Genomic DNA, 26,569 nt, shown 5'->3' with positions numbered 1-26,569 from the left:
GTCACTCCCTGCATCTCTCTCCTCTTCCTCCCTTCTCCTTCATCCTCTGCATCCCGATATTCTCCTCTTCCCCCCTCCACCACTGCAGTTCTCTCTTCTCCCTTCCTCTGCCACACTCTCACCTCCAACAACCTGCAGCCCTTTTGCTATCCTTCTCTTTTCCTGTATTTCTGCATCTTTCTGCCTCTCCTCTTTCCTTCCACCCTTGCAATTCTATTACTTGCCTTACTTTTCTCCTTGTGGATCTGCAGTGGCACATAGATACCTCCTCCTATGGGCCTAAATGGGGCACATGATGCACTGCCTTCTCCCACTCTCACGGTAATCTGCCCACCACTCAAGAAAATGTACTCACCCCAAGTGAGTAGATGTTAAAATACCTGCAAAGGAAAATGGCTCTATTTTTTAAAATTTCCATCCAGATACTTCGTACCTTAAAAGAAAAAGTGCCCCAGACTTACAGAGTGCCTCAAAGGAGAGGAATCACAGATATTACTTAATAGTGACTCCTACTGGCCAGACTGAAGGAGGAAGTACAGCAGGTTACAGAAGGAGCTGCATTCTGTGACTCCTGGCCAAGGATTATCATTTCTTCTTAATTTTTTACATACTACATGGAAGCCCTACAGCTATCAAAGTGGTGCATGATATTTTTCTGTCATTTGAGAGTTCACAATCTGAGTTTGTACCTGTGACAATAGTGGGTTAAGGTGTCCTTTTACTAAGCTGTGGGAAAAAAAGCGCCCTGTGGTAGCGTTGGGGCTGTTTTTCTCGTGTGCCAGGGCACTATTTACCGCAGTGGGTAATAAGCTCCCCCCAAAATGGCTATACGGTAAGATTACTCTTACCGTATGGCCATGTAGTGTGAAGCATTTACCGCCACCCATTGAGATGGCGATAAGGGCTCCTACAGTAACCCGGTGATAACCAGGCAGCGCATGGCGATGCCCAATTACCACCGGGTTAGCACCGCGCTACAGAAAAAACTTTCCTGGAACTCTGGAAATGGCATGCGCTCCAGCCGGAACTACCGCTGGTGGTTGTGTTGGGCTGGCGGTAGGTCCATTTTAGCATGTGGTTAAAAGACCCTCTAAGTGACTTGTCCAAGATCACAAGGAGCTGCAGTAATAGAATGGATTAGGTGAGGTCAAAACCCTGGTTAGTTGACGATGATGGGACATGATGCCTTACAGAGGTTGACTATGATTAAACAGGAAGCCCCCCGCCCCCCCCCCAAAAAAAAGAACCCCTGCTGGACCAAAAATACAATAAGAAAAAAAAGTAATCTGTAACTCAGCCAGTTTTAACCAAGTCTACACCTTCACTTTACAACCTTCCTCTCATTCTCCACCTCACAGTGAATACCAGAAGTGTTGTCCCTGCAGTATTCCCGAGTCAAGAAACAAGGCAGTTGGTCCGCCAAATCCAATATGGAAGATACAACAATGAGGCAGATCTTGTGAAAAACAATATCTTTATTAGTAGATTAAAAGCTCCCAGATATTCAACATATATTCAACATAAAATGCCCGACATGGCCATGTTTCGCCAGTACAAAAGTGGCTGCGTCAGGGGCAGTGGGTCACCAGCTAATTAAAAAAACTTCAAAAGTAGCCAGGCTGGTGTGGCTGTTAAAACATAGAACGCTACATTCTGGGAACAGTCTCTCAGAGAAACCTGCTGTGGTTATAGTGAAAGCGAAACATGGCCATGTCAGGCATTTTATTTAATCTACTAATAAAGATATTGTTTTTTACATGGTCTGCCTCATTGTTTTATCTTCCTGCAGTATTCCTGGCCTCAAATGACCTAAGAAGAGTAAGAATGCTTAGAGAAATAGCGGCTTCTGCTTGGTATCCCAGACATGTGCTGCTAAGTGCTAAACTATCAGCCAGTATGTCAGTCCTTCCCTGGCAGAAGCAGTTTGAATCATTTTCTATAAACTCCTTCCTAAGCTGTCTGAAAGCCCGTGCCCCTACCCAATTCATGAAAGGCTTGCAGCTGTTCTTCTGCACTCAGGGGCTTGCAGTCTCTCTGTAGAAGAATTCCAGGGCCCCTTTTACAAAGCGTCGGTAAGACCAATGCAAGCTTACCGCATGCTAATTTGGGACTACTGCCTGCCCAGTGTGGCTGCTGGCGGTAGTTCCAGTGTGCACCTTTTCTTTTTTTTTTTTTTTATATTGCGGTGCTAACCCGTCGGTAATCTGGAATTGCTGCTCAGTTACCGCTGGGTTACCAAGGGTGCCCTTGCCACCACCTCAATGGATGGCAGTAAGTGCTCTCCGCCGCAAGCCACGAAGTAAGTTAAAAAGAGTTATCTTGTTGCATGGCCATTTTTTTGTGGGGGGAGGGGGGCTTTTTACCTGCTGCGGTAAAAAGGGCCCTGGTGCGCAGGAAAAATGGCCTCTGCCGCTACTGCAGGATCCTTCTTCCTGCAGCTTAGTAAAAGGTTCCCCCCCCCCCCCCCCCAGGATAGCAATATGTGTCCTTTTTCCCACCCAGCCACTTCGGTATGTGTGGAAACTTTTTGCTCTTACGTCCTTTGGCGTGTGCTGCACTCCTGTTCTGCTGACTGAAATATTAAGGCAGTGCTGTAAATCAGTGGATGTCCTCCCTCAAGCAGTACTATATTGGGTTTCTAAATGTGCCTTCTAAGTTACATTGTAGGGAAAAGCCAAAAAAGCTTTAACACTGCCTCTTGTCTTATTTTTCATTTGTGCTATTTTACTATCTAAAAAAATATATATCAACTCACAGGGTGAAATTCATTTGACAGCCCAGCCATTAGTTTTAACTGATTTTCTATTTACAGAGCAAAAAAGGTTTCTTTTAGCTTGATTGTAGGTTTACAGTTTTCCCTAAGGATTAAGTGCTCTGACATTAATTCTGCATTGGCCAGATAGCGCTCAGTAAGTGTAATGCACTCGGGAGTCCTTTTACTAAGTCGTGCTAAAAAGTGCCCTGCGGTAGTGCGAGCGCGTGTTTTTTGGCATGCGCTTGGCCATTTTGTACTGCGGCTGGGGAAAAAAAGCTTTTTTTCAATGGGGGCAGTAAATGGCCGTGCGTTAGAATTAAAAGTAGCGTGTGGCTATTTACTGCCTGAGTCTTTACCGCAACCCACTGACCTAGCGGTAAGGGCTTATGTGCTACATGAGTGGGACTCATGCAGCATGCACCAACGTGGCTGCGCTGCCAATTACCATCAGGAATGCCCCTCCTACTAACCAGGCGGTAGTGACGAATTGGCACACACTACATGCGTGGTAGCCCTACTGCCAAGTAAAAGGCCCCAGAGCTGGCTAACACTTCCACAACCATTCTCCACCCATGCCACTCCCCCTGAATGAAAAATTAGGGAAAATTCAATAATGCACAATTTAATGCACGGAATCAAGGAAACTACCGCAAAACATCTTAATGCAGTTGCGAAGTAGACCTGTTTAGCAAAGGAGCCCCTTATGGACTAGTAACCAAAAATCAATCAAAATAAGACCATTTATACCTTTAAGAAAACAGCAGACTTGCCAACTAGCTCCATTTTTGCAAATCAGGTTAATCCGGTCCTGGCTTTGCCTCATTGCATGAATTAACTTTATATTCTTGCTTTACGTAAGAGAAATTGAAACCACAGTTCCATTGCAGTGAGTAAAACCAGCACTGGAATCCGATGTCTTGAGAAAAGGAGCCAATTGGCAATTCTAGCAAATAGGGTTCTCTAAACTGATACTATAGTGTCCAACATTCAAAACGAAGCAACACAAAATTTTGTTATGACAAAGTCATCAGCAATATGCAAGCCCAATAAGTTTTCGGCTAGCCAGTTGAAAGGGGATATAGGGTAACAAACTGGAAAATATATTTCATGCTTAGGAGCCCTTTTACAAAGCTGTGGGAAAAAGTGGCCTTAGCGCACCCTTAAAGAAGCTTTTTCCTGCATATGAAGGCCATTTTTACCGCAGCAGTAAAGTGGCTGATTTTCTATGTATTCAATCAATGGACATGCGCTAATGTCCCCATACGCGTTTGGCGGTGTAAATTGCTAGATGCAATTTCTGATGTGCAGCTGGATCTGCAGCCATTTATTTGCGTTACTTTGGACAAGTTGATTACTCATGTGATATAGATCTAGTTTGTTTCTGTTGCAAAGATTTCCAGGGTAAAGAATCAAAAGCCCCACATATGAGCGCATCCCATGATAAGCCCTTTTGGTCCAGATTCTGTATATGGTGCCTAAAAAATCCACGCGGTAAACATTTCCGCCTACGCATATTCTATAAGTGGTGCCTAAATTTAGGTGTGGTATATAGAATACGCTTAGTTGATATCCATCGCCTAAAACTATGCGCATCCATTTAGACCAAAGAAAATGTGACCTAGGTAAAATAGTGTGTGAAGGGAGTCCAAGATGGCCGCCGATCGAGGAGGACGCGTTTGAGCTTTCCTCTGTCTTTGCCTTGAGACTTTTTTCCTCTTGCTTCTAAAATGCCGAAAAGGAGAGGACGAGCTGCCGTTGCTGCCTCCCAGCAGCAAAGGACCTCTGTCCCTTCGGGATTGATTACCCAATATATACAGAGGGGCGCAAGCTTGGCGATGCTGTCGGTGAGCGGCCTGCAAGCTCAAGCCACGAGTGGAGTTAGTGAGCGGAGCATTGGGCCGGATATCACCCTAACCCCTGACGGACGCGAGCCACCTCCTCAACCGGTGTGTAGCAGTTCTCCGATATCGGCCCCAGTTGACCCGAATACCGAAGTGTTAGCGGGATCTTCAGGACGGGAGGCAATTCTACAAATATTGGAAGAAAGCGGGGGTATTTTAACCCCAGCTTTAACTGCACACCCTGTTTTAAGATCAACAGAGGAGGATAGAGGAGCAGTAGCGTCGCAGAAAATGCTACGAGTTGGTGAGCCAATGGATACTTTATTAACGACTTTTCAAAAAAAACCTGTGGAAGTAACATTAGATAGTTTATCGATGTTGATAGCGGAACTGGGTAAGGCTTTATGCCCCCAAATAAATCAGATGAAAGAAAAAATAGTGGTTATTGATGGGGAAAGTGAAAGAAATGGACTCTGAAATTAGGAACCTGTCATCACAGGTGAATAAAGTTGAGAAGGAAATTCAACAGATACAAACTGTGCAAATGACGGTGATTAAAGATTTGATGAGCCTGAGGAGGAAATCAGAGTTTCTTGAGAATGCCTCTCGAGGCAACAATCTACGTTTTATAAATTTTCCTTTTCATTCGCTGATTTCTCCAAGGGAAATGTTAAAATCTTACTGTAAAGAGATTTTGAATATAACTGAAGATCTTATTCCTCCAGTGGCACAGATCTTTTACATTCCCAAAAAACCTGAAAGGAATTTACAAACGCAAGGAAATAATCAGCCATTAGATGTTTCGGCTATGCTAGAAACATCTGATTCAGAGCAAGTGACACCATCTACTTTGTTAGTAACGTTTGTGTTACATACAGATAAGACCTGGATACATAAAAAACTTTTTCAAGTAAGAGATAAATTATTTAAAGGTATTTTGGTTCGAGTATTTCCAGACTTGGCTCGAGAGACACAAAGGCGTAGACAGAAAGTTTTACAACTGAAACAGGAAACAATACAGATTGGAGGAACTTTTTATTTAAAGTATCCTTGCAAGTGTTTGGTTACCTATCAATCGGTAAAATATGTATATTTTGATCCTTCGCAACTGTCCTCATTTTTAACAACTAAAAAGGCCGCATAAGATTGTAATTTCAAGCTTGCAAACGTATACCTCTCGATTTAAGTTTATTATAAGTTTTCCTTTTATTTCTCCAGGATTCGATCATGGACTCCCATATTGTGGACTTATATGATCTAATAAGATTTTTAATTGATAAGGTGTTGGAAATATCCTATGATATATTTTTTCTTGTATTAGTATCATTTTTCATATCAAGTGTGTTAACTTGTAATGTAAATAAATAAAATCAGAAATAAAAAATAAAAAAAAAAGAAAATGTGACCTAAATCCCTTCACGTAGATTTACGCACACTGGGCTATATTCTGTAACTACACTCATACATTTTTGAATGCCCACGAAATGCACATTTTCCCGCCAATAACCATGCCCCTTTTGAACTGCGCACATGAGAATTTAGGCACAGTTCATTACAGAATATGCGTAGGGATTTCTGTGCGTACATTCTAATTATTCCCAGTTAGTGCTCATTACATAAGTACATAATTATTGCCATACTGGGAAAGACCACAGGTCCATCAAGCCCAGCATCCTGTTTCCAAAAGTGGCCAATCCAGATCACAAATACCTGGCAATATCCCATTATTGCTTGTTAAGTGCTGTTATCACTGCTGATTATCTTAAGCCAATTAAGTTACGTGGGTAGTTATGGTATATGCTTAGATTTCGGTGTGGAATTCTAGGCATGCTATATAGAATCCGGCAGCTTAAGCTGCATTACGAGCACATTAGTGTCTGATACAGCCTTATAAAAGGGCCCCATACTTTGCTGTTTTCTACTATCCCTCTCATTCTATAACACGTCGCCTCACGTTAGGCGCCAATTTTGGCAGGTAAGTTATAGAATATTAGCACGTAAGCATGTGAATATTACAGTCATCCTGAGTGGTATTCTATAACACGGGCATCTAACTCACTTACCACATAAATGCAAGGGTCGTACACATGGGCGGGGCTTGGGTGGAGCCCACATTTACATGCACAAGTTACAGAATACTGTATGTTATTCGCTACAGTGCCATAAGTACATAAGTACATAGGTATTGCCATATTGGGACAGACCGAAGGTCCATTAAGCCCAGCATCCTGTTTCCAACAGTGGCCCATCCAGGTCACAAGTACCTGACAAGATCCCAAAACAGTACAATACATTTTATGCTGCTTATTCTAGAAATAAGTAGTGGATTTTCCCCAAGTCCATTTTAATAATGGTCTATGGACTTTTCCTTTAGGAAGCCATCCAAACCTTTTTTAAACCTTGTTAAGCTAACCGCTTTTACTACATTTTCTGGCAACAAATTCCAGAGTTTAATTACACACTGAGTGAAGAAATATTTTCTCTGATTTGTTTTAAATTTACTACTTTCTAGCTTCATTGTGTGCCCCCTAAACCTAGTATTTTTGGAAAGAGTAAACAAGTGATTCACGTCTACCAGTTCAACTCCACTCATTATTTTATAGACCTCTGTCATATCTCCCCTCACACATCTTTTCTCCAAGCTGAAGAACCCTAGACACTTTAACCTTTCCTCATAGGGAAGTCGTCCCATTCCCTTTATCATTTTCGTCGCCCTTCTCTGTACCTTTTCTAATTCCACTATATCTTTTTTGAGATGGGGTGACCAGAATTGAACACAATATTCGAAGTGCAGTCGCACCATGGAGCGATACAAAGGCATTATAGCGTCTTCATTTTTGTTTTCCATTCCTTTCCTAATAATACCTAACATTCTATTTGCTTTCTTAGTGGCCGACGAATACTGAGCAGAGGGTTTTAACATATCATCAACAATGACGCCTAGATCCCTTTCCCGGTCAGTGACTCCTAACGTAGAACCTTGCATTACATAACTATAATTCGGGTTCCTCTTTCCCACATGCATCACTTTGCACTTGCTCACATTAAACTTCATCTGCCATTTAGATGCCCAGTCTCCCAGTCTCTTAAGGTCCTCTTGTAATTTTTCACAATCCTCTTGCGATGCCACTTTTAGGTACACATATTTACAACTGTTATTGACATTGTGTAAGTGGGCCACACCTCAGTTTGGGCCTTGACTGCTATGTAGAAATGGTAGTACACTAACGGGCTCATTTTCGAAAGAGAAGGACGCCCATCTTTCAACGTCCATCTTGTTTCGAAAATACGGGTTTCCCCGCCCCTGGGTCGGGACATTTTGTGAGGACGTCCATATCAAAACATGGATGTCCCTTTTGAAAATGCCCCTCCACGTGGGCCTTTTACAAAGGCACGCTACCGTTTTTAGCACACAAAAAATAAGCATGTAATAAACACTAACATGCCTTTGTGAAAGACCCCCTAAATAATTAATAAGCATAAACAGATTTATACATATTCTATAATGGAATCTGGATGCCCCGATGACACTACAGAATTAGCACTGAGCACGCTGCATCTTGGCACCTACTTTTAATGTCCTTTATAGAACTGTGCCCTATGTACATGTTTGGGGGAGGGGTAGGAAGGTGGAGTTTATATAGGGGTCCTTTTACTAAGGTGTGCTGAAAAGTGGCCTGCGCTGGTGTAGACGCATATTGTGGCGGCTGCGCAGGCCCATTTTTCAGCGCACCTGCACAAAAGGCCTTTTTTTGGGGCAGAAAATGGACGTGCGGCAAAATGAAAATTGGTGTACGTCCATTTTGACCCTGAGACCTTACCGCCACTCACTCACTTAGCAATAAAGTCTCTCCCGTTAACCGGGCGGTAATTGTCCGATGTCACCGCTTTGAGAAAACAGGTCTGAAGACTACCTTGAAACAGCGTACAGCAAAACATGGATCTATGTCGGTGACACTGGGTCTCCATTATGTACCATTTACTGAAGCTGAAAAGCTAAGTATTAATTTGGAATCTAAAGATGACAATAAGTGTGGAAAAATTAAGATAAATGATATTAGTGAATATTATAATGTAAAAATAAGTTAAAAAAAAACAAAAATTGGGGTCGATGAGGATTGCGGTACTGCCTACTAAAAATGCTTGGCTCATACTTCGCCACTATAGAGGCAGACACGCTGATCTGATGATCCTATTAAAGCGCCTTTGATTAATTATACCATTGTGTTTGAATAAGGAAGTATCTTATGTGAAGTTGAGTATAATGAGATAGATTGACTACGTACTCCCTTTTTTATCTAAATTTTATGTATGCCTAGTGATTACTGTGATATAATATTTGTATAGGCATCTATACAGCGTGTGCTAAAAACTCTAGCATGCCTATGTAAACAGGTCCCTTAATGTGTGTTAATTCAGAGGTTAAAGTGCATTAAATTGTGTTAGTGCATGTTAAATATTTTAAAGGGAGATTGCTAGACAGTTTCTCAGCAAACTGTTGACTTTCCATTTCAAATTTTCTTTACAATATCCTCAAGACATTGGCCTTGTGGCAAGATTTGTGGCTGTGAAAAAATTCAGAGGAAATAACTGAGATATCTTTAATGATGTGAGATGCCAAACACAATTAACTTAAGTGTAGGTTAAAGAGCAAATATTTCACCAATGTTCACTTAACCAACAAAGAAAATAAGGATGAAAGTAAAAGTGACCTTTAAATGTATTAAGTCAAACAGAAGAGTGGTCTTTCAAAAGATTAAAATAACTTGAAGGTTTTAGTGCCCAGAAAACTTTGTCAAACTGTGTTCTGCACAGATGGAAGGTCTGGTTATTCATAAACTGAAGTTGATTCATCTTATCTCTCTAGGCTGGGTAATTATGAGGGGCATGGAAAGTTCAGGGCTGGATGCACCTATTTCTGAAGGTGTCTATTATGAACTTGCCTCTACAAGCGTATGCTAACAGAAGCAGAAGCTTTGGGCACATATAATTTACTGTCTACAATGGTGATGACTACAGGCTTAAAATGCTATGAGGAATTTTCATGAAATAGCGTTAAAAGGCTCATTGTTTAGAAAATGACAAGAATTCACATTTATGTCACAGTTAAATTATTGCACCACTGTAGCAAACATGTCTCACATTGTGTTTCCTGACGGAATTACGCTGAGAAAAACTACTTGTTATTTTCAATTTTATTTCCTGTGAGTTCATGGCAACTTACTCAAAAAAAAAAAAAAAAAAAGCTGTGCACCATCATTATTTATAGGGAACATCATACCCCTGGCAGGACATATGCCAGACACGCACTTTTGTAAGGATAATTTCAGCCACTACAAGGCTGTAGACAATTTTTAAACAGAATAGCAAACAAATTACTGTGAGGATATACATGGCCAATCACAGAAATTCAGGAAGAGGGGGCGGGGTGAGGGTTTAAGAAGAGTTCTGTGCAGTTATTCTTTTTGTTCACAATAGTTGGATATGGTTGTGGCTTCTGTTCTATTTTGTTAAAATAAAACCTTAATAAAGATTTAATTTGAAAAAAAATATTACAGAAATTTAGGGGCCCTTTTAGTAAACTATGATAGACTCTGGGTTGATCGTGTGGTAATGCGGAATTTTTCCTCACTCTAAGCCCAGATTTACCACAGCAGTTTTAAGGGATTTTTAAAATATATTTTATTGCAGAATGTGAAATAATATCATTAGGCTGTGGTACCCACATAGAGTTAATATGGGAGCACTTACTGCTCCGACTTATGATGTACTAAGTGCTCCTGACTTAACTCTGTGTTAGAATTTTAGCATATCCGACTGACCCAACTTGAATGCCTCAACCCTGCAACACTTCACTATCAAAGATCGTACTGGACATTAAAAAACCCTTTTACCTCAAACACAACTTCAGTGACTCTTATCTTCCCTATCCCACTATAACATTTTTTGTACTTATCCCCTACCGGACTTGGTGAATGCCTTTACGGTATTATGTAAGCCACATTGAGCCTGCAAATATGTGGGAAAATGTGGGATACAAATGTAACAAATAATAATAATAACACGGTCTCTGGGAAATGCTTCTATGTCCACTCTCCACCCATGACATGCTCCCTCCCCAAAATCTGCAACAGGCAAATTACTGCAAAACATTTTAACGTGTTTTTGCGGTAGCTTCTTTGCATACGCTAACTGTGCGTTAAGTGCTTAGGGCCAGATTCTATATATGGCGCCTAGAAAATCCACACAGAAAACATTTCCGCCTAAGCGAATTCTACAATTAGGTGCAGTATATAGAATACGCTTAGTTGATATCCTAGTGCCTAAAACTACATGCTTCCATTTACACTAATGAAAATGTGGCATAAATCCCAGTGCGTAGATTTAGGCGCAGAGGGCTATATTCTATAAGAACAAATGTAAATTTTGAAATGCCATGAAATGCTCATTTCCCTGCCCATAACTATACCCATTTTTGCCTGTGTGCATTAAAATTTAGGCACAGTGTGTTCCAGAATATGCTTAGGGAGTTGTATGCGTAAATTCTAACTAATGCCAATTACTGCTTATTATTGCTTGTTAAGTGCTGTTAACAACGCTGATTGGCTTGTTAAGCCAATTAAGTTACGCTTGGATTTCGGCTCACTCTATAGAATCCGGGGGTTAAACCCCTTTGGTAAAGGGTCCCTTAGTGTCGTCTTTCATGCTAACCCACAAAGAGGCAAGTGCTTCAAAGTGCATTAATGTTTTGCAAGAGTTAACACATGTTAGAAGTATTGCTACCAAGTGTAATCTAGTCTATGTGCTTTTAATGTGCATTAATTAGCTTATGGAAATGTTTATGCAACAGTCTATGCTAGTGAGGTAATGAGAACCAAACTATTTCATTATGTATTAGCACACAGAAAAATAACCCACATTAAAATTTGTCAAAATGAACACAGACCTCTTAAAGTAAAGAAATGTAACTGTATCTTAGGAAGGAGTACTTGGTTTTGTGATAATATTGTTAAGAGATGCATGCTGGCCTTGAACTAGGTTTTGCTCAATGGGACACTGGTATTTTGTATTTGGAGCCAAAGTTGTTTAAGTAAACAGAGGCCCTTATTTTAGAAACTCCTCAATGTGTAAATGGCAGCATTTAAAAATCTAGAGAGGCAACTAAATGCCATTTTAGACAGGGGGCCTTTTAGATGGTGAGAAGCTAAGTGCGTCCAGATGGTAGGGGGTGGGAGAGGGCAAGGAGAGGGAGATGTGCATTCCCTATTTCACACAGGGAATCCATGTCTGTAGAGGAAAATCCAGATGTCAGAATTTAGACTGCATACCAGAACTCCTCTGCCAGTCAAATTTTACCTCCCCTCACACAAACCCTGACCCATCCCCCTCACACAAGCTGACCCACCTGCCAGCCACACCACCCCTTCCACACACATGCTAACCCCCGCCCTCATCAGTAGAAAGGCCCCAGGACCCCCTCCCAACCAGTCTCCAGACTTACTGGAGGTTCCTAGTAGTTAATAAGGTGGGAGCAATGTCCATTTGTGCCCACCTTGTGGGCTCCTGCTAACCAAAATGGCCATCAAGACCTTTAGCAATATTACAGCTAGGGGTCAGGTATGTATATACGGGAAAAATGCTCTTGTGGCCTTGGTATAGAGAATGGTATATTGCCAGCTGCTTCTGTTACTGAGGAACTTAATTGGTCCTCAGATCAAGGTCTTAAGAAAGAATTCTGGGGATATCAGAGTGGTTCCAGAAAATTGAAGGCCTGCAGACTTCATTATGGACCCAGCAATGCCCATGAGGCTTTGTTGTTGTGTACCTAAACTTTGGACTGGAATTACTGGTGAAATCCTTGCCCTAAAACAGTGATAATGTAAATGTAGCGTAGGTTGTATTCCTATTCAGCTTGCATTACAAACGCCATGTCCTTCCTGTATTATAGTTCTTTGTCAACAAAATATTGCAGCTACATGTGGCTTACCACTGTAGGGGGCCCAAACAGTATTTCATTGCGCACTCGTTGTTTGCCGTGCCAGGGTCCTCTGTTTATTCTCTGCTGGTAAATGCAGACGCTAGTGGCCTCTAGCGCCCACATTTACCTTTGATCATCGGGGCCTGGGAGATAGCTCTCTAAGTTTAGAGGACAGGGCATGGTCGAGATCATAAGGTCCCTTTGTTCCTTGATGAAGGAGCAAACAGCTTATGATCTCGACGCATCGAGTAACTACTTACTAAGCAGATGGATTATCCCCCTATTTTGTAGGGAAGAAGCTTGGCAATTGAACAGAGTCGACCTCTGACGCAGGCACTGTGCGCTGAAACACGGCCCGTGTCGGGTCCTCATTGGAACATTGATTTTCACCAATAAAGAACTGTGTCCCATTTCTGAAGGCTCTTGGTACTTTTTGCTGTATTATGGAAATTGTTCTGTACTTTGAACCCTCTCTGGTCTGTTACACAGCATAACAATAGTAAAATATACAAGTATAAACATAAATAGAATGGAAGAGGAAAACTTGAAAACAGCAGATTGAAAACTAATAAAAAGACCACCATGAAACAGTATCAAAAATATACATATTTAACAGCACTGGAATTCATAATAGTGATGGAATATCTAATAAGTACATGATTAGAACATTCAAACAACATTGCTATGATACTAATGCTTTTCTACAATACAGCTTACCATATAGTTGAGGGGTTAAATGCAGATTATAGATGGGGGTGAGATACATGGTACCGAGTCAGTTGGGATAAATAAACGAGTGGCTAAATTAAAGGCAAGTTCTTTGTACAGTTAATCATGGTATAAAGAAGTGGTCTGTTACAGTGTGTGTAGCAAGCTAGTTCAGGTGCAGAATGGGTGAACTCATTTATGTCCTTACATATATTTTATAATACATTCCACATTAATCAGAACCTTTGTAAAATACTGCCAGAACTGAGCAGGCTCCAATCTGGGTATCTCAGTTCCAATCCCAATGTTCTGTATAAAATAGCCTTTACTTTTATTACATGTTGCTGCTCCTTGTGATCTTGGGCAAGTCACTTAACCCTCCATTGCCTCAGGTACAAACTTAGATTGTGAGCCCTCCTGGGACAGAGAAACATCCAGTGTACCTGAATGTAACTTAACTTGAGCTACTACTGAAAAAGGTGTGAGCAAAGCCAATCAATCAATCAATAAGTAAAAATGTTAGCATAAAAGGTTGAACTCTTTCTTCTCCCTCCCTGGCACAGACTCTGATTTGAATGATAGAAAAGCAAGGACATTACAGAAACCTTCACTCTTACTCTGCTATTCAAATTCATCAGGCCTGTGTATGGTTTATTAGTAAGGGAATTTAAATACTTAATGATGCCACTAGAGGTAATGCACACTAGGCATATCCTCCATTACCCTTTAACAGGACTTTCTTCCTTTAGCTATTACTGTCTTCCATAGTTCATATATTTTTCTTTTCTCTTCTGCTTTATTAGCACCCTCTTTTTTTCTATTCATATGTACCTTTGCCACTCTCTAATTCCATTATTTGTCCTGCTTCCCTATTCTTTGCCCCATCTCTTTTATTGCTTTTTGTTTAGTCTCCCTTGTAGATCTTTTTTTTTAAATCATATCTCTATTCCTCCCACTCTCCCAACTGTCCTAGTCCTCTCCCTTATCACTCTAACTCTCTCATCACTCTGATTCACTATCACTCTCCAGTCCTCAGGATACAGCAAGCTGGTCTGATGTTCAAGATATCCACAATGAATGTGCATTATATAAATTTGCATGCACTGTCTCCATTGTATGCAAATCTATCTCATGCATATTCATTGTGGGCATCCTAAAAATTTGATTGGCTTGGTGTCCCCTGAGGACTGGGTTGAGAATCCCTGCTCTAAATGAATCCCTCACCCTCTCTTTCTTTTTCCTCTCATGCCTTTTCCACCGTCCACTTCCTCTTTTACTCTCCTTCATCAGGTCTCCTCATCTTTACTTTTCATAACTATGTGCCTGATTCTGCTCCATTCTCACCTCTTCCTCTGCTTTGACTCTGAGCCACCCTCAACGCCTTCTACTCTGAAGTGGAAGTGCTCTCAGGTGCTGCTGCCAAACCCATCCCATTTCCTGCTTCTAGTTTCTTGGCAGCTAGTGCAATGAACACCACTGGCCACAACACCCTCTGGAGACTGCTGGAAAACAAGTAACAGATCAGTTAAGTCTGGAGACTTCAGATAAAATCCAGCAAATCCCCAGTTCTTTCCTAATGCAGAAATCTACACAGAAATGCAATCTATAGAATGTCTTGCTCACTAGCGCATTGTAATTTTAAGCGACACACATATTATTTGACTTGATTTAACATAATATAGATGAGTAATTCAATGGTCGCATCATCTTTTATCTTGACAGCAATTAAGGAGCATATTTTTAAACAAAGGTATACATACCTCCAATAGCATGACAACGTGATGTAATTTCCCATAACACTAAGGCCATGGAGTACACATCAGTCTGTTTGAATGATTCCATGTTCTCTAGGTTAATTCTAGATTCGAGGACTTCTGGAGCCATATACCTCGCCGTGCCAACCTATAAGACAAACATCTTTAGTAAGGAGAGTAAATGCATTCTCTGAGTTTCAATTTCACTGCTTCTTTTCCTCTAATAGTAATGCCAGTCCTAACAGTAGCAAATGCCAGTCCTAATTGTAGCTGTGCCTGGGACATCACTGCACAAACTGTAATGACATGGTGCCCCTCCCCGCCGTAAGCAATGCCTTACAAACTGCAGCACGTGGTATAACACCCTCCTCGCACTGCCCTATCGAATGGACTTGTAATTGAGAAGTTGTTAAGTTTTTCAAAGCTCTCAGTTCACATTATTAGTGACATATGTACAGTGCACTCCATTTAAGTGCACATCGGATAAGCGCGTGCTCTGTTTAACTGCATGCCATACTTCGGTCCCGTTTTTGGTGCCATCAATTTCTATGGGGACAAACCAGTTTAGCGCACCACTGATAAGTGCAAGATTCACTTACATGCATGGTTTAAGACCGCTCCTCTGAAGGGAAGACTCCGCATAAGCACGCGCAGGGAATATGGAACCCGATTGGCGCGTGACAACCAACGAGATTTCAAATTTACCACCCCTTTAGCTGCCACAGGCAGAATAAGTGAAAGAATGCTATTAGAGTGCACACTGGGGTCATTGTCGTCGTCATGGCGGAACTGTAAGATTTTAACCCTGGCTGAACGAATAGAAGCTCTTAAAAAATTAGAAAACAAAGTCAAGCATCTATTACTAAAGAATATGGTGTCAAACCCAGTCAAATTTCAAGTGTCTTGAAGCTGAAGGACCAGCTTCTGGAAGACTGGCAAAACAATACAAATCCACAACGAAAACAGGCGGGAAAAGCTGAGGAGGTAGAAGATGCTCTTCTTCGGTGGTTTTCTCGAATCAGGAGCAGACAGTTTCCTGTCAGTGGTCCACTGCTTATGGAGAAAGCTAACCAGCTAGCTGAAAGTCTTGGACTAACTGAATTCAAAGCCACTGTTGGATGGTTGGAAAGATGGAAGGAGAAAAACAACATAAAATTCAAGAAAAAGCATGGTGAGAAACAAGACGCTGATGACTTTGGTGCTGAAAATTGGGTTGTTTCAGTTCTTCCTACCCTCTTGAATGAGTTTGCACCTCGTGACATTTTCAATGCTGACGAAAACAGTCTCTACTGGCAAGCGATTCCTGATGGAACACTTGCATTCAAACATGCCGAAACTACTGGAGGCAAAACGTCGAAGGATCGACTGATGATCCTCCTTTGCTGCAATATGGATGGGAGTGAGAAGTTGGAATCCCTTGTCATTGGAAAGAGCAAACAGCCCTGTTGCTTAAAGAAAGTTAAGCGACTTCCTGTGTCATACAAGGCTAATGCAAATTCATGGATGACTGGGGAAATTTGGAAGCAGTGGCTAAAGCAGTTAGACACTAGAATGCGGGCACAAAAGCGTCAGATTTTGTTGCTTTGTGATAATTGTGCTGCACACAGGGATGATGTCAGGCTGTCTAACGTCAAGGTGGTCTTCCTGCCACCAAACGCTACCTCTCTGATCCAACTTATAGATCAGGGCATAATAGCCAATTTCAAACAACATTATCGGGCTCTTGTGCTACGTCGTCTGATGAGCGTTATGGATGACAAGACAAGACAGGCAAGGATAAACGTGCTGTTGAACTGGCTCGTAATCTATCACTGTTGGATTCCCTACATATGCAGAAAGAAGCCTGGAATCATGTTACACAGGTAACCATTGTGAACTGCTACAAGCGGGGAAGCTTTGTTAAGGATGTGGAGAGAGAAGAAACAGATGCAGCTGTTGCAAATGCGTCAGATGAACAGGTTATTGACACCCCAGCCGTTGTTACTGAAGAGGAGTTTCATCGCTACATAGCTGTTGATTACGATCTACAAACAGCTGACGACAGCACTAATGTCGAGATATGCGCCTACACGCAGGCAACAATGGCTGATGATAAAACAGATGAAGAAATGAGCAGCGAGGCACATGCTGACGAAATTCAAGAACCTCCTCCTGTCACTTTTGCAAGAGCGCTGGAGAGTCTCAACACCGTGTGGGCCTATCTGGAGGCCACTGGATGTCAGTGCTATGACAGTTTTTACCGTCTGGCAGACATAGTCTATGGAACTCACAAACCCAGTAGTGTACAGAGGACTATAACTGATTACTTCAAGTAAGCCTAATGTCAGTTAACAGAGACTGTATACTGTAAGTATAATAATAAACAGTACTGTACATATATTTATCAGATGTCAAGCTTCTTTGGGTCACAACGGTTAACTGCATGCATTTCTTTGGTCCCTGACCCTTGCACTTAAGCGAATTGCACTGTATTAAAATTAGAACAAAAAGCCTTTGGGGCTGTAATGTGCTTTATATAGTATGTCTGTCCTTTCATACAATGTAGCCGTTAGCATAAACCCCGGGATTCTATATCTTGTGCCTTAATTTCTGCCCGGAAATCGGTGTATTCTATAACAATGAACGTAACTAAATTGTTTAACTAGTTAATCAGCGCTGTTAACTAGATGTTAACAAGCATCAGCATTAACTGACATCAGTTAAGATTTACGCGCACAACTCGCTAAGCATATTCTGAAATGTGGTGCGCGTAAATTCTAAGTTGCATAGTTGAAAAGGGGATATGACCAGGGGGTGGGGTGTGGGCCATTGGAGCCGACTCTGTGGGTGCTTGAGCACCCCCAATATTGAGAAAATTCCTTGTATGTGTGCAGGGAGGGGTTATTTTCATTGGGCTTAGCACCCCCAATAATTTTGAAAAGTTGGCTCCTATGGTGTGGGCGTTTGTGGCTATAACTTGCTGTGACTAAATTTGGTTGCGTGGAGAGGCGCTCAGTGTAATTCTATATACTGTGCAGAAATTTAAGCCTATTCTATAACATTTAGACGTATATGCCTAGACGTTTTTTTTCCGTGCGGAATTTTCAGGCGCCATATATAGAATCTAGCCCAAAGTGTCGATATTAACCAAGTAGAGAGCAAACCTATGACTGTGTGCCCTTATATAGACTTGACAGGAGCCTATTGTTTAATGAAAAGGAAAGGGGATGGGACTTGTTATACTGCCTTCCTATGATATACAGGTACTTATTATGTACCTGGGGCAATGGAGGGTTAAGTGACTTGCCCAGAGTCACAAGGAGCTCCAGTGGGAATTAAACCCAGTTCCCCAGGTTCTCAGGCCGCTGCACTAACCCTTTGTAGAATACTACTATAACTCGGTATATATACACAAGTATGTGCTTCGGTGTGAGAAGGAACATCCCAAGCTGGAATTGTGCCCTGTGCAAGATGTCTCTTAGCGCTCGACCACACCCACTGCACTTCAGCCACAGCAAGGGAGACAATGGATGAGTAATGATTTTTGCACCCTGTCTTGTGCTTTTTGCAGCTGCTCTGCCTGCTCATGCCTAACTGCCCGAGATAAGCATGTAACTACTAGTATTCTAAAAGTTAGGCATGTAAGTGTGAGTTCTGCCCATGCCCTGTCCGTGTGTAGTACGCCTACTTGTCAAATATGTGTTATGTAAGATATGTGAATCTTTACAGAATAGTGCTTAGGCATCTTTTTGACATTTATGGCACATACACATGTGCGCACTTGCATGCATATATGCCATTATCTTTATAATTTATTTGCATAATTAGCATTAAATCTTAGCACCAGCTTTATAGAATCATTCCCAGAATGCTTTATAATCCTCTATGTTGGCAATAGAAGTATCCACAGTGCACCAACCGGCTGACCGAACAGTAGTACAATCCAATATTAGATTATATTTGTGGTTTAGTGTGCACCACTGTAATGGAAGTGAATTTTAAAAGATTGTTTTTCAACCCTGTCTTGAACGACTAGTGCACTCGGGGGTCTGTATTGTTGAGAAGTAATTCTGTTTAAAAAATGATTGTTTAAGTGTTACCTTAAAGGATTGCTTTTCAATCCTGATTTTGTCCGATAATGAACTCTGAAGTAATCTTGTCTTTGACCGAAAGTAACTTTTCTTGAATGCAGAAGAGAAGACACAGCTCTAACTAATTTGGTATGCAAAGGGGAGGATGGCACTGGTTTCCCGGGCCCAGCTTGGCCACCTGGACTTGGGAAAGCATGTGATCACGTTCCCACAGACGTAAGCTGTCTGTAATTTTCCATAGCTCTGAACATGAGCTCAGAGCCTATAAAAGGTAGGGCTTGTCACAGTAAGGTGGGGTTCATCTGTGAGTAACGTATGGACTGCGCAGAGATTTGTTCCTGGTCCAAAAAGCTCCTAGCTCTCGCTGTGTAAACTGGGCCCCTCCAGCTGATGATAAGAGCTTGGATGATGGAGACCAGTGATGATTGAATGTATAATGTATATTCTTGCTTCCTTTCCTGGTCTAAAGAACTCTTTGCATTTGCTTAGATGTAGAGACCAGTGATGTAATTATTGTTTATACAGCTAATCCTTGTATATGTGCTAACCATTATGTGTATATATATTAACCATTGTAGAATTTAGCTTCCCTAATAAAGGTTTCATTTACTTGTCACGAATCCAAAAGAATCCACGGTAACCAATGAGCAGTCTGTGTTAGTGAGACAGGCTGTAAATTTAAAGCACTACAAGCACTGATATATCCTTTCACAGTACTATACCACCACAACCCCTTTACCCCCCCCCCCCCCCCATACACACATAGGGGTTCTGATACACTTCCCTTAAGAAATATCAGGTACTGTGCATGATGGGTATGTTGCAGGCCACAAAATGGCCAAACTTACACACCTTAGCTTCTTTCAGCAGGAGCATGGGGAATGAATAGCAGCTGCACAATTACCCTGCTGTGCTTTATGTATCTTGCAGTACTCTCATTCTGAGGAGAGTCGGCTGAAAATAAACTCTTGCAAAATAAGACAAGACAAAACAAAACCCTAGCCTGTAAAAACTAGACAAGTAACAGAGTACTTTCATCCTTCTGTCTAATATGTTTGCTACCGTGGCAATAACTTTTTAACCAGAGGGTGTAGAACATTATACATTTACAGTTCATTATCACCATATGCTTCCTGTCTGAATTGGTCTGGGTGACTCACTATCACAAACCTTTGCCATCTGACACTATTCATACTGTCTTTTAGGTTTAAAGCCGCTTTATATATAAACACAGTCATATCATTTTAGAGTTATTGTCAGAACCTTGACAAATTGCCAGCACTGTGTTTTTATCTTCCCAAGAGTGATTCACAAATGAGTCACCCACTTTGCTTTGCAAGATTTTAGTTCACAATGGTACTTTGATTTACCTGCCCACTGTTGGCCAAATCATCCACTGAAAGTGTAGGGTCAAGCCTCAGGGATAAACCAAAGTCACAGAGGCAACACGTGAGGTCACTCTTTACTAGGATATTGGAGCTTTTTAAGTCTCTGTGTACGACAGGTGTTTTGGGTCGGCCACAGGGTGTGTGGTCACTATGCAAGTGAGCAATTCCTTGCGCCAAGGACCCTCCTAGTTTCCAGAGGTCCTCCCAGCTAATAATATGCTTTGTGAGGTACTCTTGTAAATTTCCTTTGAAGTGGAAGGCAGTGATTAGCCAGTACTGTTTCCCAAGGTCTGTTTTTCTCTCCTCTGCTGTCAGGAACTGAAGAATATTCTCATGCTTCAGATTTACATCCGAAAAAACGTCTTTCTCTGTTTTCCAAGAGGCATACTCCTCATACGGGAAGATCTTGACAGCTAGAGTTTCAAATTGCTCAGATGTGTTTTGCTTCAGTTTGGCCTTGTAAACTTCAGCAAACCGTCCCTTTCCAACCAACGTATCAAGCTCAATTGGAAGCAGCTCTGTATTGTGGTTCAAGTTGTTGGCACATGTAGAACTGATATCAGAACGGTCATCATCTATCATAATCGCATGAACATCACTACAATCCATGTTTGGGTGCTTCATGGATTTGACATCCTTTTCCCATTCCTTGTTGAGTTTTCTTCTTCTGTGAACACGATAGCAGTAGAAGCCAGTTATGACCACCACAGCGATCCCAAACGGAGGAAGAAGACTTATTAGCATTACCTTTGGAATCATCTCTTGCCACTCCTTGCTTTCTGAATAAAACAAAAGGAATACAGCTTCACTTTAGTGGATTATATGAGACAATGATAACCAGAAACTATTCCTTTCTACTTGGTTATCTACAAGATTTGGAAACAGAGTGTAAGTGACCACTGAATCCAATATGAAACACAATACAGTTAATAATCAACAGTCATTACCTTGGGCTAATAGTAGGCCCAATGCATATATAGAGGACAATAACAATTTATTTGGTTAAATTAGTCTATCTAAAAATTGCCCTCCTCGGAGTAGTTAAAAGTATGTGTGGGCTTCTATACAGCAAATATGTTTAAGCCAGGGTGAAAGAGGTGTTCTGGGGAGGGGGGAATGAGAGGAAGGGGTGTTGTTTTGGTAAAAGAGCAAAACAAAACAGGCACCTTAGACTTCTTAAAAGTACTCATAGTATTTTACTTCCTCTCAGCCATCCATACAAACAGGAAGTACATAGAACCTGAGCACTTTCAATACACATGCTTTACGCTAATTGTAGTTACCACAGTAATTTCTCTTTGAAAGTGAGCTACAATTATGCCTGAACAATATAGATTATTTTAGTAGATAGACAAGATTATATTGAACATTTGATAACAAATATAGCGCCTTGGGTGACTCTTCATAAAGGAGGTTAATAAATCCCAATTAACAAATAAATACCAATAGGGCTGAGTAAGTACAAGTATGCAGTTTGAAAATAGTGCCAGTTATCAAACCTTGATCAAATTTAAACCTTTGTATGTCAGCTGTAGTTACACTGGGGGTTAAAGCTGAGCTGGTTTGCTTTGATGATACCCCCGACCTGCCTGCCTGTCAGTGAACCTCACCCCCAAGCACATGACATCATTCATGGTCCATGCTTCTTTCTAAAAAGATCTGGTCCAGAGCAGGGCTTTGTCTGCAAGCTGCTGACCAAGAAACATGCCAGAGGAACCTTCAACTTCATGCAACCCTCTGTGCAGCACTGAGAGGGCGCATACGGCCAGCCCAAGGGTGTCTGATACCCTAGGAGAACTTTCAGCTATACGCTGCTCTCCCCCCCCCCCCCCACACACACATATATTCAGGGGTGGGCTCAAGGCTCTACCCCCTCATAGTCCAGCATTTTATATTCCCTTCCCTACTGCATCTCCTCTTCACCTCTCTCTCTCACCCTCCCTGGTCCGGGCTCTCATTTGTCATACTCCTTCCTACCCCCCACAGGTCCAGCATATCATCTCCACATCTTTACTCTGGCCAAGGAGAAGGTACATGCTGGATACTGAACCATGGTAAAGAAAGGGGAGATTAGACAGTGCTCTCCTGCCAAGTTGCCAGGGTTTCGTTCTGTTTTTTGTGAGTCTGACGTCCTGCACGTTGTACGGGCAGGACGTCAGACTGAGAAACCAAACGAAGGAAGAAGACTTCGGCTGGCGGGGGTTGGGGTCCCCCGCCAGCAAAGGTAGGCGACGGCTGGCGGGGGGTCGAGAGGGTCGTTGGCAGGGGGGGGGTCAAAGTTGTTGGAGGTGTCAGCAATGGCGGCCGGGGAGGGGGGGGGTTGTCGGCAGCGGGGGCTAAAATGTGCCCCCTCACCTCGGCTCTGCACCCCCCTACCGCTGAAGTCTGGCTACGCCCCTGGTTGCCAACCCTAAATGCTGTCATCTTAGGCAGAGACACCTAGTCCACCTGGTGGCTGGGCCTGCCCAAAGACACTTAAGAATGATCGGAAGATATGGCTAAGATTGTACACATTTCTCTGTTGTTGGAAAATTTTGTTTCCCCCCCCCCCTTTTCTTTCATGCAGTTGCTTTTGTCTTTTAGCCAGTGGATGCATCCAAGTGATTAGTTTTCTTTTAGGGATATAAAATGAAAAGTTATTAGTGGGACAGGTTCATCTTCTTCAGATGGGTGATCTTCAAGGCCCTGAAAGCAAATGGCCCCGAGTATCTGAAGAATAGGATGATCCTCCACACACCGCCAAAGACACTAAGGTCCTCCCAAGGACTTTCACTAACTACACCCTCTCCAAAAGAGATTACACAATGTGATACCCGCAAGCGAGCCTTCTCCGGAGTAGCCCCCATACTCTGGAATGCATTGCCTGAAAGGCTCCGCTTAACACAACACTATCTCTACTTCAGGAAGCAGGTGAAAGCTCGGCTCTTCAACCAAGCCTTTAACAGAAGAAGTAACTAACTTGCTAGTCTCACTCACACACACAAGGATTGACTCGGGCTGCACATACTGCAGTGGGACATGTTTATCCACTCCTACCCTAGCTGAGATAATATTTAACCATCTCTCTGACCTCACGTGCAACTTTCTTCAAATCAATCACCTTACTTTCTAATTCTTCCTACTCTCTTACTCATCTATATGTTACAACTTTGCCTTACCCTTCACTACCAATTATAATGTTCTAGTACATATTGTGTTGTCATTGCAAGTAGTATACCATGCCATACTTTGTATTGTTGTTCAAATATTTTTACTGCTCTAATTGCTTCCTGCTCATGTTTAATCTATTCTTACTGTACACCGCCTTGAGTGAATTCCTTCAAAAAGGCAGTAAATAAATCCTAATAAATAAATAAATAGGGACACCAGGTAATAAAAACTGAAACTAAAAGCTACAGTGCTTTTACAATGGCTGACTTTTAGGCTTATTTTCAAAAGAGAAGGGCGCCCATTCTTCAACACAAATCGGGAGATGGGCGTTCTTCTCCCAGGGTCGCCCAAATTGAAAACCAATTTTGGGCGTCCTCAACTGCTTTCTGTTGTGGGCATGACCAAAGATCACGGGGGCGTGTCAGAAGCATAGCGAAGGCGGGACTGAGGCGTGCCTAACACATGGGCGTCCTTGACCCATAATGGAAAAAAGAAGGGCGTCCCTGACGAGCACTTGGGCGACTTTGCTTGGTCCATTTTTTATTACGACCGAGCCTCAAAAAGGTGACCAACCTGACTAGATGACCACCGGAGGGAATCGGGGATGACCTCCCCTTACTCCCCCAGTGGTCACTAACCCCCTCCCACTCTCAAAAAATACTTTTAAAAATATTTTTTGCTAGCCTCTATGCCAGCCTCAAATGACAGAACTATGCAGGTCCCTGGAGCAGTTTTAGTGGGTGCAGTGCACTTCAGGCAGGCGGATCCAGGCCCATCCCCCCCTACTTGTTACACTTGTGGTGGTAAATGTGAGCCCTTCAAAACCCACCACAAACCCGCTATACCCACATCTAGGTGTCCCCCTTCATCTGTAAGGGCTATGGTAGTGCTGTACAGTTGTGGGTAGTGGTTTTTGGGGGGCTCAGCACACAAGGTAAGGGAGCTATGCACCTGGGAGCAATTTCTGAAGTCCACTGCAGTGCCCCCTAGGGTGCCTGGTTGGTGTCTTGGCATGTGAGGGGGGCTCCTCCCACAACCAAATGGCTTGGATTTGGTCATTTCTGAGATGGGCGTCTACGGTTTCCATTGTGGCCGAAAATCGGGGATGACCATCTCTAAGGTCGACCTAAATTTTGCGATTTGGGCGTCCCCGACCGTATTATCGAAACGAAAGATGGACGCCCATCTTGTTTCGATAATACGGGTTTCCCTGCCCCTTTGCTGGGACGTCCTGCGAGGACATCCTCAGGAAAACTTGGGCACCCGTTTCGATTATGCCCCTCCACGTGTCACATTTAGTGTGACAGCTGATGTCATATTTCCACAGAGGCACGCTCAAATTCCATAGCGCTCAACTTTGAGGGAGATGTGGACCTGAGAGGGGCGTGGGCAGGTTGGGGGCATGTCAGGCAGTTATGCACACAGGTTATAAAATTCTAGCATTCATACACCTAATCACCTACATTTAGGCGTGAGCATTTGAACCAACCTTGAGCTTACACCTAAAGTTAGGTGTGCATAAATGTGGCTATCCTCTAGTATTCTATAACAGCAGTTGTACACACAGCTGTCGTTATAGAATTTGTGCTTAGCACGCAAAAATCCCGTGCCTAAAGTTTGGTGAACTTTTGAGAATTTACTCCATGATGTTAATCTGCCATCATGTCCTCTGTTTTTACATATTATTAGATCTAAAATAACTACAGTTCATGATTTAGTACTTGAAAGTAATCTATAAATGAATTTGGGCATCCTTTGGTTGCCTGAGACCTGGCTTTTACAAACTGACTCTTTTATTATCACTAAATTATGTCCTCCAGATTACAGATGTTCTTAATTTGAATCCGTGAAGAAAACTGTTAAAGAATTACAAAATAATGAGTGTTCAATGAATATCCGGGCTCAGCACGGATTTTGGGACTTAGCTGGCCTGCCTCCCATGGGCTGAATATCAGCCGGAATGAATTCAGAAGCCAGAATTGTGGGTGTGGTCCAGACAGAAAAGTGAATATGTAAATGCGGATTCCAAAGGAAGTTAGATCTTTTCTATAACTACTCTATTGAAAGACTTTGAAAGATAAGGATTTGGTAACTGTTGCTCATATGTTCACCACTAGGATAGACTTTGCAATGTTTTGTGCAGGATCTTCAAAGTTGCAGATACAAAGACTACAGTTTATTTAAAACAGGAAGAGTTAAATCCATAAGACCAACCTTAGAAGGCCTTCACTGGTTGCCAGTAGTTTTTAGGACTTGATTTAATATGTTAGCACTAGTTCCTTAAAATTTATGTTAGAATAAGGCACTCTGAAAAATGGCGGTAATGTATCAGGCCCAAAATGGACACGCACCAATTTTTATTTTGCCGCACGTCCATTTTTGGCCAAAAACAAAGGGCCTTTTTTTGGAGGTGTGCTGAAAAATGGCCTGCACTGGTGTAGATGCTTGTATTGGACATATGCAGGTCCATTTTTCAGCGTACCTGCAAAAAAGGCCATTTTTAATTTTTGGCCAAAAATGGTCATGTGGCAAAATAAAAATTGGTGCGCGTCCATTTTGGGCCTGATACCTTACCGCCACCCATTGACTTAGCAGTAAAGTCTCATGCGTTAACCGGATAATAATTGTCAGTGCGCGTACGCTGCCGATTACCACCCGGTTAATGCCGTGTGCAAGACGTGGACGCATGTAAAAAATGAAATTACTGCCCGAGCCACATGGTAACTGAGCGGCAGTTCCAAATTGGCATGTATTGGGCATGCGTAGGCGCCTACGCGGCTTAGTAAAAGGGCCCCTCTATCTTAGGAAACATTAAGATGTTGCCTAACAGCTCTTTGTTTTGCTCAGGAAATTTTTTGTATGTACTCCAGGGTTGATATCCAAAGTGCATTAATTGGTTAAGAGAGACTTTTAACTCAAGCTGAC

At 42.2% G+C, this 26,569-nt stretch overlaps 1 protein-coding gene across 1 annotated transcript in view; it reads right to left on the bottom strand.

Moving 5' to 3' along the window:
* TGFBR2 (transforming growth factor beta receptor 2) overlaps positions 1–26,569 on the bottom strand; it is a 178,956-nt gene that overhangs the window by 23,934 nt on the left and 128,453 nt on the right. Inside the window, exons 6-7 of the mRNA XM_030205906.1 lie at positions 20,477–21,273; positions 15,043–15,184 (exon numbers count right to left, since the gene is read on the bottom strand). Coding sequence (XP_030061766.1) covers positions 15,043–15,184; positions 20,477–21,273 — 939 coding nt within the window. The remainder of the gene's footprint in view (positions 1–15,042; positions 15,185–20,476; positions 21,274–26,569) is intronic.

This window comes from Microcaecilia unicolor, chromosome 1 (assembly GCF_901765095.1).
Source record: "Microcaecilia unicolor chromosome 1, aMicUni1.1, whole genome shotgun sequence".
NCBI lineage: Eukaryota > Metazoa > Chordata > Amphibia > Gymnophiona > Siphonopidae > Microcaecilia > Microcaecilia unicolor.
The sequence above is the reverse complement of the archived record's forward strand: the minus strand, read 5'-3'. Positions and strand labels throughout refer to the sequence as shown.